Source organism: Centruroides sculpturatus, unplaced genomic scaffold (assembly GCF_000671375.1).
Source record: "Centruroides sculpturatus isolate CEXI.00-Female unplaced genomic scaffold, Cexi_2.0 scaffold428, whole genome shotgun sequence".
Classification (NCBI taxonomy): Eukaryota; Metazoa; Arthropoda; class Arachnida; order Scorpiones; family Buthidae; genus Centruroides; species Centruroides sculpturatus.
The window spans coordinates 354,953-370,016 of NW_019384614.1; the positions used below are offsets into that span (position 1 = coordinate 354,953).

Sequence of the window (15,064 nt, forward strand, 5' to 3'; positions counted from 1 at the left end):
AACCCATATGTAAGATCTATATATGACAAGATCGCCAAGAAGCGCCAAATCAGTATTGCTTACAGGAGGTGCCCTACTATTTTTAACATCCTAAGGAATGGGAAGGACCCTCCTAACCCCAGCAGAAGACCGGGGGTCTATAGTGTCCCTTTGAGAGATAACAGATTCGACAGGGACTTAATATATATAGGCTCTACTAAAAGATCCATAGGTGTCAGAATACAGGAGCATAAGGCAGACATTCGTCACGGGAGAACCAGCACGGCCCTCGCTACATACGCAACAGACCCGGGCATAGTTGCTGACTTTAATAGGACCAATCTCCTCCTCGGTGCGCCTCCCAATGAACATCTCAAGTGGTTAGAGGCGATGCACATCTTTAAATCCTCTATCGAAACCACGTGCATAAATTTTAAAGAGGAGATGATCTTGTCGATGGCCTGGCAAGAGTTGATACATAACACGCTTTAACTGCTCGTTATTTCCGAGCAAGCGGACATGTCACGCATGCGTGACGGATAATTTAAAAGAAATGTTCGATCTTAAGAAAGAAATTATTTAAACAACATTCGTTAATGTCTTTCGTTGACGGCAGTCGTTAGTTTGAACGGCATGCGCGACACATCTTTTAAAAAAGAACTGTTCGATCGCAAGAACGAAGTTATTTGAAATATCGAATTTACGAGCTAAAAAGCTAAAGGAACCTGAGGAAGAACCTAGAAGAGGTTCGAAAACGTTTGTTTTTTGTTTCGTCGTTTGTACCACACATTATATTGGTTCAGTGTACGTGTTTGATATATAAGTGTGGTGAGTTGTGAGTTTTTTATTTTTGTCTTGAATTTCATTAGTCTGTTTACAGCTGTCAACCACTTTTCAACCATTCAAAAAAAAATCTCAGTTTTACAGTTCCATTTCCAATTTTGGAAGTTTAAGATAAAAAATTTTAAAATAATGAGGACTTTTTACTTTTCAAGCATAAATTATTTTGAGTTTTATCCCTCAGACTTGCATAAAAGCTAATAGAAATTGCTATTTAGAAATCTTAATTCCAATTAATCTCTTTCTTGACAAAACTAAACATTCCAAATACAATGAAAAAATATGTTTCCTCATTATTAAATACCTTCTTATAATATGTGCTTTCACTTTACACTGAACTGAAGACAAGAATTTATTGAATGTCAATATTATCACTGATGATTTGTGACTAATTATTCCTTGTTCGATAATGTAAGATTTTTTCCATCTTTACATCTTTATAGCCATCTATTTAAATAACAGAAGTCTGACACATTCAATTCTTCTGTAAATATTTTAGGAACTGCCTGAATTCTAGAACTGAAATAGAAAAATGCAGTTCTCCCATTTATTGGAATCATATTTACATCAAAATGTCGATTTTATTGAATTCAGTCTTCTTAATTTTTATCTCTTCCAAATTTAATTTACAAAGACTTCGTTATATTATTTCAACAATATTTTTTCCAATATCTAGGAAACTTGTCATCTTGGAAACTTTAAGTTTAGTTAAGCTAATAATTCAGATCCATTATAATTAGCAAACAAATTTATCAACTATACCTTTTCTTCATAGTCAACTTCATAAACTTTTGTTCAGTAACTAAGACAGCAACTTGAAATCTCTTCTAACATGCCTCTCAAATGTACAACAGACTGTATAACTATCATTTAAAATAAATGTAATTAAAATTAAGACCAAAAAATAGCTATATATTAAAACATAATGAAAATAATATATACAAGAGACTAATTTTTATTTCTTCAGAAAGTGCCATGAAACAGCTAATAATAAGCATCAACAACAGACTTATTTATTATCTAAGGAAATCATTAATTATAATAGATGGCAATGCTTTTGCTGTTTATTGAAAACCCATGTTTTTAGAACATTCCTGAAATGGTAATGTAGGAACTCTTTTTATAAAATATTATGGTATGAAAAAATAATCATGTGACTTTCCTTTTTATAGAAAAGCCAAGAGCTGCCTGCAGCATTTATTTATTTTAGCAACAGAGCTTAAATGAATAAATTGTTAATGAATAAATAGTTAAATGCTTTGGAATGAATATTTCTTATTTTTCTTAATAAATCACTATTTTGTCAGTATGGACTAAAATGATCAATATACAAAACAGATAGGGGGTCAAATTGTAAAATGTTATGATTTGCATTAGGAAAATTTGGTCACAAAAGTAGTTAACCTGTGAAGGATGGTCAACTTTATAGGTTCCACTGTATTTTCAAGTAAAATTAATAAAGAAATTTATATTGAAAATACCTTGGGGATTTACAGTAAACACTGCACCTATTGTATCACTTGAAACTGTAAGTGATTGTGTTAACCCAGGAAATCGATTCATAAATGCTTCTTCAAATTTTTTATTTCCTTCTTGTTGTTCACAACCACTCAAACATAATCCCTAAAGTTTATACATCATAAAATATTAATTTATAATTTAAATTTTTTTTGGTTGATAACGAAAGTATAAGTATATAATATATATACATACACACACACACACACACATATATAATAAAAATTTCATGAAAAATTTTAATCAGAAAAAATATCTTTTGTTTAATAATAGTAAATTTTTCAATATAATTCAAAACATTTAAAAATTAATCTAACAAAAGTTTAAATTTTTACTCATTTACAAAAACAAATAAAAGTATAGATATATTTAATAAATTAAATAAATTATCACATGTTCAAAATATAAAATATCAATTGTTGTAATCGATTTCTACAGGAAAATCTAATACAGTAACTAGAACAAAAACTGCTAGAATTAAATCATTGTTAAATAAGTTTAATTTAGCAATAAAATTTAAATAATGATTTGTATANCTCAATACATATATATAGTAATATATATATATATATATATATATTATTACTATATATATGTATTGAGAAACATTTGGATTATTATTATTATTTTATAGATCTTGATAAATAAGAAACTGCTTTATTAATGTTTTTTACTGAGGAAGGAACCATTTCCTGTTTGTGTCATGTGATACACTTTTTGAACACTTAAAACATGCACATGGCATTTCAGTGATAATATAAAATATTGATTGCATGCCCATTACATCACATTTTAATTTTACTGTGAAAAAATATAGTTCCTTTACTATATATATTCTAGTGAAAAACTCATAATTTAAAAATTTAAAGACACTTAAATCATGAGTTTTTCATTAGAATTTAGAATTTTATAAAGAATTCATAAGTATAATTGTAATAATTATTTAAAATAAAATAAAAAAAATGTATTTTGTTTTGTTTGAAACTATTTTAAAAAATTCACTTTTTGGTTTTAAAGAAATATATGCTTCTCAGTATGTGAAATATTGATGATAGAGAATATATATTTATGTTGAATTTATTTTATTGGATAAATGAACCATAATGTCATTTTATTAGAGATAAAGATATGATTAAATAAATTAATTTTAAAATACATTTATTTATAAACTACATTTTTAATGTAACAAAAATCTGTTTTGTTGGAGCTCACTCTAAATATCAGTTTCCACTTAAAATTCTTTATATCTATAAAACAAGTTTAGGTGACAGCTTCAGAGCTGATTCACTTGTATGTTTCCTGACAATGAGCTTATTTGTCTGACAGTGCTTGGTAAAACTGATATTTAGAGTGATCACCAACAAAGCAGTTTTTGTTATATTTCAAAGGAATTTGGGGCTATTTTTTATTATTTAAATATATTAATTTCTAATAAATTATTGTATAATGACAAAATATATCATTAACTTCTAACTTCATTTGTTGAAATGTCTAGAGTAATTTTAGAAAGTATTCCTTGAAAGTTATTAAAAGTAATGAAGTTGAAAGAGATTCATTTTTTTATTATCTTTTAATAAAACATTAATCATTTCAAATTTGAAGTATATACTTCATATGTTTGTAAACATGTAAATGTATAAAGGTTCAATGTTCTAATTCTAACTTTTGTATTAAATGAAATGAAAGATACTGCCATCAGATTAGATAAGTATTGTGCAATATAAACTTAATGTTAATTCAAATAATACAAAGATTATATATTAAAAGTACATTTAAAATATTTTTTCATTTGAATATTCTTTAATAAATTAAGATGTTAAATTAAAATAAATTAAATTTTCTAAATACCAAATGATTTGAAGCTGGACCATCTTCCCAACATAAAACTGTTCCATTTTCAGTAAGAAGCAAGAGTTTAGAAAATGTAGCACCTCTGAAACAAAAACATTTAGCAAAGTATATTAAAAATTTAGAATAAAAAAATTCCAAATAAAAAGTTCTAAACTTCTATTTATAACTTTTTATTTGATTCTTATTACTATATAGATTTATACAGTCTATAAATTCATAGTAATTATACATTCTACAATAGCCATTTTGTTCAATGTTTCAAAAAATTAAGAATGCATTAGTTGTTTAATTTGTTAATGTTAACTGAATTATTTTCAGATAAATTAAAATTTAAAACTTAACTTGAAAATAAAATATGAAAGACAAATATTTAGTTTCAACAAAGAATTTAAATAATTTCTTTGTTTAAATAGTCAACAAAATTATCTGATTATGTTAATTTAGCATTTTCTTTCACATTAATATTACATTTATTAGATTGATTTTTCTACAGGCAATATTTGCAGTTAAAACTGCAGTGATAAGAAACAGCATAAAACAATCTTGCTAAGTTAATAAAATAGTTTTTATTTTATTTAAGAAATATTAATTTTTGGTATTACTGGGCATTTTCATACAATTTTTAAAACAAATTATAAAACTTGGATTGTTAAGACCAAACACTTTTTCTTAGTTAAATACAGAGAAAAGTATACATAAAAAATGAATATAAAAATTTCCATTTGATAAAGAAAATACAGTAATAATATATTTATTTAGACAAAAATATGTGTTTGATCTATAATCTATTAATAATGCAATATTAATAATCTATTCTAATGAAAACATAAATTAAAACGTTGAAAATATTCCTTTAAAAAGATACTTAGCTTACAAAATAACTTCTTGAAAAGATTATTACATTTATTTTGTATATATGAATTTTTTAAACTAATTGATACAAAAAAAATTAAAATCTTTAGCATGATGTTCTTAACACTTATAGCACATTACCATTTACTTTGCTCCTTAATAATACAATTTTACCAAAATAAGGATAAACTAGTCAATTTAGTTAATCTCCTGAATTAATCATTGCATGTTTAATAAAATTCCATTTGATATTTATCAAAATACTTTTTTTTAATACAAATGATAATTTCTGTAATTCTTTTTGCTCCAAAAAATTTTTGATCAGGAAAGGGCATATTTACTTTGAAATTGAAATTTATTAAATTGCCATTTTTAAGCTTAATATACTAACACTTCTATTTGTCTTAATTATTCTAGCTAAATAAAATAATTGAGGTAAAATTTGTTCTATTGGGATGGCCTCTTGACCATCTATTAATTATGTGTAAAATTTTTGAGCCACTTTTGACCCCTATTGTGTATAATGATGTACTTTTGGCAAACCCCTTTCCTTTTTAATTATATGTACAATAGTTCAATGACTCCCCTGACATTGAAATGTTCTATAAATATTTTCTAAGTGCTAGTTTATATGCAAGACTAGCCTAGTATCAATAAATAGACTTATAAGAACAAATTTGTATGCATTAATACCACTAAAATGTCTGTATTTATTCTCTACAAAAACAGTGTAGAAACTTATTATATATATTTATTAAACAATGAGAGGTAATTATTTGTTGAATTACAATACTTTTGATATTAAATATAACATAGCAGTCATTTCACTTCCTATATTGATAATTATACTTTCATTTTATCACATTCTACCTTTTTAATGTAACAAAAATCTGTTTTGTTGGAGCTCACTCTAAATATCAGTTTCCACTTAAAATTCTTTATATCTATAAAACAAGTTTAGGTGACAGCTTCAGAGCTGATTCACTTGTATGTTTCCTGACAATGAGCTTATTTGTCTGACAGTGCTTGGTAAAACTGATATTTAGAGTGATCACCAACAAAGCAGTTTTTGTTATATTTCAAAGGAATTTGGGGCTATTTTTTATTATTTAAATATATTAATTTCTAATAAATTATTGTATAATGACAAAATATATCATTAACTTCTAACTTCATTTGTTGAAATGTCTAGAGTAATTTTAGAAAGTATTCCTTGAAAGTTATTAAAAGTAATGAAGTTGAAANATCCTATGTAATAAATTTTATATTAATGAGATATATATCTTTTTTGTAATGAGATATGCAGTATAAATTCTATACAATGTTTGAGTTATGTAATGTGTTGTTATCTTTAATTAAGAGAAAAAATTTCTGATGTTAGTTTGACATTAATTAAAACAATTTATATATCTCAATGTTCAATATTTAAATTAAGCAAAATATTTTTGAGCAGGCAATTGAACTTGATTTTCCCATCAAATGCTTAAGGATTAATAAAATATTAATTGATATAAATATTCCAATTGATCTGGATAGAAAAATAAAATCATGAAATATCATAAGATATGACCATTTTAGAGAGCAAATATCTATATTCAACATTTAAAATAAATGCAAACAATAGAATGTTAATTAAAATTCTAAGTTTCATAAGAATTTCTTCAAATTGTAATAATTTTCAATTAATATATCATCTTTAACATAAATTTTGATCATTTAAATTCCTTTATAATTACAATTATGAACTACAGACAATTTTATACATTTGATTAAAACTGATAGATTACTATATTTTACAACATAAAAATGAATCCTCACTTTAGCACAGAATACTTTTTAAAGTATTTAGTATATTTAAGCCATACAATGCCTTTGGCACTTGGCCCCAAAATATTTTTACCGTATTCTGGTTAAAAAAATTTAAATTAGAATGCATGCTTTTATTTATCAGGGAGAAAGACGAGTTTAAAATAAGTCATTTACAATTAAAATTTACCATTAAAATATTCTACATGAATATATGCAAATGCTGCTTAGTTTAGCAAAAAATAATAATGTGTTTAATTAAACAGTAACATTTTTATTCGCAATTTGGGCTAGGTAAAAGTTACCTTTAGCCTACTGAAAGCCATATGGGAAGTTCATTAACCTAACTTCACTTACAAGACTCAGAGTAATTTTTTAGTCTTCTTCTCAGACAAAAGTTGTGTCTTACATGCCATAAAATACAGTAACTTAAAATGGTTTTATTTTTATATAATTAATCATATTACGAATAAGGGTCATCCATTAATTACACGTACAGTTTTTGAGAAACTTTTCGACCCCTTCCCTCTTCATTGTGTACAATGACGTACTTTTGTCAAACCCTCTATCTCCTTTAACTACATCTACAATAGTTCACAGACCCTCCCACATCTAAGAAATAATTTTAGAAAGTTCTGTAAATATTTTCTAACTGATAGTTAATTTACACGACTAGTAAATAGGTTTGTAAAAGCTAATTTGTATGTCACTAATACATCTAAAAGAAAGTCCACATAGACAATGCCTGGGCTCCCACTTTTCCCACTGCATACAACAATATACTTTTTGCAATGCCCTCAAACTAAACTTGTAATTAATAAATGATCCCTAAATATATAGTTAATATTCAAAAATAAATATCTTACATATCTGTTTATGTAAATTTATCTATTTTTATAATGATCATATATAACTTTTGATTTTATTATTTATAAAAAAAAAATCCATAATATTCCTATTTGTTTACAAACATTTTACTGGATTATAAGTATAATTATTTTTTTATTTGACATATTAATTCAAATAAGTTATCAACCTATAAAAGTTTTATATAATTTAAATAATATTATAATATATAAATAAAATTAAAATGTGTACTGTGCATGTATATTTCATGAACATTTATTAATAATACACACAGAAATCAAGAGTAAATTGGAAAAATAAATGTGGAATAAATCAGTAAATAATCAAATCCTAATCACGTTTTTACCATAGGCGAAGCCGGTTTATCGAAATTATTCTCTTAGACAAAATAAGAATGATTCTTATCGATTTTATTTTAAACAAAGCCATTTTTGTCTTTCGACAAACCATCACACGTGCTATTTAACCATAAACACGTAATACACTATTATTATTATTATTACAAATCGATTTACATAAACATTTATTATCGAAATAATTTCAAATTTACAATTATTATTAAATTGTGTGTATTTTAAATATATAATATATATAAATTACGAACAATATGGGATTATTTATATTTACCCTTCGAATCCACAAAATATCTTATCGGACATACTTCCGAATCCATAAAACGTCGTCTGCCACAAATCTGATCCCGCACTTATAACACGAGACACCTCTCGCTTCTGATTGGTTAATACAATTTTCTTACTATATAAAAATTTTAATTAAAAACTTTTTAGAAAATAACATTTTAAAAATTGTTCGAAATAATTTTTAAATATTTTTAATTAATCCGAATTTGATTTATAAACAGATTATATGAAATCAAAAATATTTAATATATATATATTTTTTCCCCCCTCTATATTGAAACTTTAAGTTTTAATATATAATAGTAAATGATAATATACACATAAACAAAATAATAACTGGGAAATAGAAATAATATTAAAACTATAAAGTAATAAAAAGTTACTAAAAGCTGGACATTATAAAAAAAAGTAAGGATCAAGAAACTGGAAAAGGGAAAAAGAAAACGTGAAAGAATCAACCGCCCAGTTTAAGATAAGAGAATATCAATGTAACGCTATCTGTTCGTTTCACAACTGTATAAATCTCTGTATACATATGAACTGGATTAGATTAAGTTTTCTTGGTCACGTAATGCGGTTAAGTTATTCACTATATGTGAACACCCTTAAACACTTGTCATATTGTTTATTACTTTCATACTTATGTGAATATTTTCATAAACAGAATTAAATAATTTAACACAAAGTTTCCTTTTTTAAATTATAGCTCTCGTTATTGATGATAAATATTCCGTAGATAAATATTTATCAACCAGATAACATTATTTGTTTTAACTACACGAGAAAACGCAACTATAACGGGTGCAGTTAAGTAATAAACAGAGATAATATAAAAACTATAATTTTTAATTATTTTTTTTATAAATTATAAATAATTTTACTATAGAATTTTAATGGTAAAATAACGCTATAAAATTAATACAGAATACATTATTTTCCGATTTTTATTGCAATACTGTACTATTTAAATATATAATTTAGTGATAAGGTTTTTATATTTAAAAAAAACCATGAATATTTTTAGAACGTGTATGAAATAGCTAAAATATTGAAAATTTTAATATTTTTCTTATAAATCAATTAAATAATAATAATAGTGATATGTGTTTATTAATAAAATATGATAGTTTATTTATATTGATTTAATATTTAAATTGGAATATCAAAACAATTATTAAGAAAGGGTTATATTAAATATATAAACATTTTTATATCAAAATTTTATTTGAAAAATGATGAAAAGCATACTTCAAAACTTCCGCTTTTCGTCAAAATGATGTCATATTTGAGAAGCGAAAAACTACTTTATACAAAAATAATTTAAATTTCATATAGGCTACCGGTAATAATTTTACAATATTAAAACTTCGTTGAAAATATTCTGCAATGTGCGACAAATTATGATATACTGTATTAACAAAAAACATAATTATCTCGTATATTAATACGATCAATCTTTTACGATCCAAAGGACATTCAATTTAATATAATGAATGCTCCTAGCTATCGATAAAAACCTAACATAAATAATTCATATTGTAATATAAAATAAAATTATATTTACAAGAAAGTATAATAGCTTAAAACAAATAATTTCTGCAGTATGAATTGATTTCATAAAATGTAAATTGCAAAATTTATTTTGAAATTTTATGTTTTTTCTGTCATAGAAAAAGTACCGGTACATATAATTTTTATTTCAAATTAAATTCTTGAATAATTTTCTTTTCTATTAAAAATAATCTGATGTAAGACTCGAAAGAAAAATTATCAAATTTATTTTTCATTTTAGATTTCAGTTTTAAAACAGGAAAAAAAAGTATATATAAATATTCAAAATTCATTATTATTATGTTTATTTTTTGTTAATAAAACAAAATAAATCTTCAGCTGTTTGTAAATCTGATTAGAGAACACTTTCTGAACTACAGCGTTTTAAAATATTTCTTTAAAAATTTTAATAAAGCTTTTATGTATTAAATTTATGTAAGGTTAAAATTTATATACACGGTGATTAGAATTAAACCGACGGTACTGAGACACGCATAGAGCCGGCTCTACTGAACCGAATCGAATGAAACTCGGGACTCATGCAATTCAGATAACGGGAAAAGATTTAAGAGAAGAAAAATTAGTTGAAATGTTCACCACCAGAAAAAAATGTGCGCTGCAAGGATAATAATTAAGACATGTGGACAAAATTTTATTAGAAGAAGAAAATTGCATTTTACACATTTACTGTATGTGCTCACTGTAGGATCCTTCACTGTCGATCACATGTTGAAATCGTAAAACTGCATAATCAACTGCCGCGCGTAACATTTCAGAAGGAATCTGGGAGACATGTTGCACTATGCTGGTCGTCAGCTTCGACACGGAGTTCACATGCCCCCGATAAACAGCCAACAACATACGTTTTCGACTGAACAGCGCCACATTCTTGATGATGAAAATTTCAGCTAATTTTTCTTTTGAAAAATCTTTTCCCCATTATCTGAATTGCATGTGTATCAAGTTTCATTCGATTCGGTTTAGTAGTGTCTGAGTACCGTCAATTTAATTCCAACCACCCTGTAGTTCAATAACATGATTCATATTAAAATAAAACGAGCAGTTTGCGGAGATTCAGATGGTTTGATAGTTGTGGAATACGGCAACGCAACACGTGAGCGATCTGCCAAGGGGATGACTCCCGGGAAGACTTTTATGGGAAACTGGTCCCTATTTAGGTATTAAACACGTGAAGAAAACCCGAAGAACATCACGTCTCTTGCTGGATGGTAAGGCGCTAACTTTTACGTTTTTGAATTGTTGTAAAAACTTTTTTTTTAATGAAATTGTCATATATATGAAAAAATTTCATTGTTACTATTATCGTGCGTCTGATGAATACTCATTATAATTACATTGAAAAATCGAGATCATCCGTTTATTACACCGTTTATTACACCATTTATTATCTAGACTCCAATTATACCATCCATTTATGTTTTTAAAACTGTTAAAAGAATAGAAAAACAGATTTTTATAATAATTTTTCAAAGCTATCCTATGAAAATTTTTCGAGAAAAATTAATAAACTATAAAAAGTTATTTTATATCAAATTCAAATATTTTTTGAAAATTTAAACTGCATGTATGTTCACTTAATTGGAGGAAAAAACAAATTTGAATAAATAATATAGCAGGAGTGACGAACTTATGGCACGTGTGCCCAAAGTGGCACGTAAGGAGAAATCATCTCGCATGTAACTTATCACACCTGTCTTTTTCAACTATGCTATCGGCTTATCAACTGATCATCCCTTTTACATTTATTCGAATTAAAGCATATTTTTTTTTTTTTTTTAAAGAATGTGTATTAGTTAGAACTTCTTTAAATTAGACAGAATTAGATAACCCAACAAATAGGGTATAACGTTTTGCAGGGCTTATCACACCAAGGCCGACTGGAAGAAGGACCAGAACTTTATAAAAAAGTTTTGGTCCTTAATAATCACATATCAAATTTAGGTAAATATGCATTTCGGGTACAAGGACCCCTCATCAGCTTACAAACACATGGCAACAACGTAACAAATACAATACCAATAACCTGTCGGTACAACTGGGTAATCAACATATGCAGTGCACTGCATTTACAATTTATCAAAGTAACTTATACACTAAAACTAAATTATCAAGCATAAATCAGCATCCAATGACAATGTGGTATCACATATTATCTCCACCCGTAAATGTCTTAGTTTCTCCTACATTTTCCAAATTCTGGTAGACGGTTACACTATTAATAATAAATATTGTTAAGTATATTAAAACCTAAACAAAAGGAGGGGAGNTTACCCCGTTGTACCGACAGGTTATTGGTATTGTATTTGTTACGTTGTTGCCATGTGTTTGTAAGCTGATGAGGGGTCCTTGTACCCGAAATGCATACTTACCTAAATTTGATATGTGATTATTAAGGACCAAAACTTTTTTATAAAGTTCTGGTCCTTCTTCCAGTCGGCCTTGGTGTGATAAGCAGTGCAAAACGTTATACCCTATTTGTTGGGTTATCTAATTCTGTCTAATTTACAGTCGCGGGCAAAAAGCGTTGTTTATTATTAGAACTTCTTTACTTCACTTAAATGTCTTAAAGAAAAAGCCGACGGAAGAGGGGCATATGCCCGAAACGCGTATCGGTGTGCAAAATATTCCTGAATAAAGAGTGATGTTAAAGATGCCTAGCGTCTATCTATGCACCCAGTTGTGAAGTAAAGAATAAAAATAATAACACATTTACAATTAATGGATGCCACATTAGCACAGAGAGTTTCAATGATGTTTTGGGGTTAGGTGCATTTTCGTTCACAAAACGTAACAAAAAAGTACTCCAAATTTTCTTCAATAAGAGTTGACCTGAGTCTCGTTTTAAACATTTTTAGTTTCAAAAACAACCTCTGACATGTATACAGTACCTTAGTGAGTAAAATTGTTAGAGTTAAAGTCGTATATCTGCTTGCTAATTTTAAAAACTTTATAAGTTCTCAAAAAGTAAAATATCTTTAATAAGGAAATCTGGCACACCAACGAAGAATACTTCGAACTACTTTGAACTTGTTACTCATCTCGGTCTGATAAATTAAAATTTCTCAAATTATTTTGATTTTCCTCTTTAGCAGTTAGTGTTTATATTGGTAACCAGATGTCGCCACTAATTCATACATTCCTCAAATATTTGTTTAACTTATATTTTAATAAATATTACAAAGTTCCGGAAGTGTTATAAAAATCGAATGGGGTGAGAAGCAAGAATGTAATATTGACATTATTTTTAAATAGTTAATTAAATTTTTTGCAGTCACAAACCGAAGGAAAAAGCAAATTTTTCGTTATGGTAGCCACGAAAGTCTCTTCTCGTGACGTCAAAGTCGACGAACGTTTTCGTGACAGTTCGTTAACGATTGTAATATGCATTTTGTTTTCTTTATTAGCTCACATCTTCATAAATTCGATTAAAATTAATGTCTGTGGACAAACATAAACAGTAAGAAACGTGCAAGAATATTCGAGACCATAAATACTAAACTCTTGGTTTCGTTCATTTAGTTATGGCAACGAGACACATAGGCGATCTGTCGAGGGGAATACCTCCCGAGAGCACTTTTATGGGAAACTGGCCGCTATTTAGGTGTTACCAACGTGAATAAAACCTGGAAAACTCCACGTGGCTAACCTGTTGGCGAATCGCGAACCCTCAACCAACTACCAGTGTTTTCCGAGTGGTTTCATCCACTCGGCCACTGGTGGGTACCCTTATACCATAGTATAAGCGTATAAGACTAGTAGTTTCATTTAGGGTGCGTTTACTTCTGAGCTAATAGTGCTAATTCTGAACACCGAAAAGTGACGTCATTAGTATGTGTATTCGTGTTTAAATGGCCAGTTAGAAAGTAAATGCAAAGCTAACAAGATATATGGCGGTTATCCTCAAATAATATTGTCAAAGCTGCTGTTTTAAATGTTATGTTACAGGAAGAATTACTCCGAACCGGATGAGGATGGTCTTATTATAGATATAAATGTGGAAAATATGAAAGAAGAAAAAAGAAAAGCAAGATCCATAAAAAAGATAGAAACTTTTATTGAAGAGACTGTACCTGTTTATAATCCAACCGATTTTAAACAGCATCTTAGACTTACAAGAGAATCTTTTGAAAGTCTTCTTTCAAAAATAAGCCCAACTTTAGACATAAAAAAATTACTGCCCCTGGAAGATGACCTTTCTCTCCTCAAAAGCAGGTTTTATGCTGCCTACGGACGTTGGCAAATCAAGAATCATTCAGGTTGGTTTACAGGTTTATAGGAAGTAATATATTAAATCAGATGCAGTATATAAGAGAATAGCAGATTATACATATACTGTATATAATATATATTTAATGCGATTGTTTTATTACCCCGTGAATGGATGTGACGTTGCTCTTTTATGGTGTAACGAAACTGAGTTTAAAATTAACAAATAATTCAAATTAAATACAAAACTTTTGTTTTCTTTCTTTTCTCTAGGGTATTGGCGATCGTTTTAATATGTCTAGACGCACTGCGTGGAATATTTTAAATAAGGCTGTTAATTCTCTCTTAGTGTTAAATAAAAGTGAAAAAATAATCTTTTGGCCATCACAGCAGGATGCTGCAAGAACAATGGAATTTCTTTTATACCCAATCTGGTTTCCCTGGATTTATAGGTTCCGAAGAAGAAGCAGCTTATTTCAAAAGAAATAAGTATTACTCTGTCATCCTATAAGTTCAGTTTGTAATGAGAAAATGGTATTTTTAGACTGCTATGTAGGTAACGCTGGGTCAGTACATGATGCCTGTGTTTTCCGACGATCAACATTGCATCAGAGTAAACACAGATAATGAATTTTTCAGCTGTGGCCATATTTTGGGTGATAGTACCTGTTTGTTATCTGAAAATTTGCTAACGCCATATCGAAATAATTGGAATCCCAAGAATTATACAATAATAAATTTTCAATTTGATGAACAAGGAAGTGAAGAAACTACAATGCATCCTGCTGTCGGAAAAGCTACAACAAAGCGTGATGACATTGCAAATGGAATGTTTGTTAATCTTAAAAATTTCAGAACACTTGGTCAGTAAAATATTGAGATGAGTAAAAATTCATCTCAATATCTTACTGACGAAACATAATTGAAAATAT

The 15,064-nt window shown here is 27.5% G+C and overlaps 1 protein-coding gene across 1 annotated transcript in view; it reads right to left on the minus strand.

Annotated features, from left to right (window-relative positions):
* Window positions 1–2,512, minus strand: part of LOC111625330 (N-acetyl-D-glucosamine kinase-like) — a 21,294-nt gene extending 18,782 nt beyond the window's left edge. Inside the window, exon 1 of the mRNA XM_023368461.1 lies at window positions 2,301–2,512. Coding sequence (XP_023224229.1) covers window positions 2,301–2,382 — 82 coding nt within the window. The 5' untranslated portion in view covers window positions 2,383–2,512. The remainder of the gene's footprint in view (window positions 1–2,300) is intronic.
* Window positions 2,513–15,064: the final 12,552 nt, after the last annotated feature.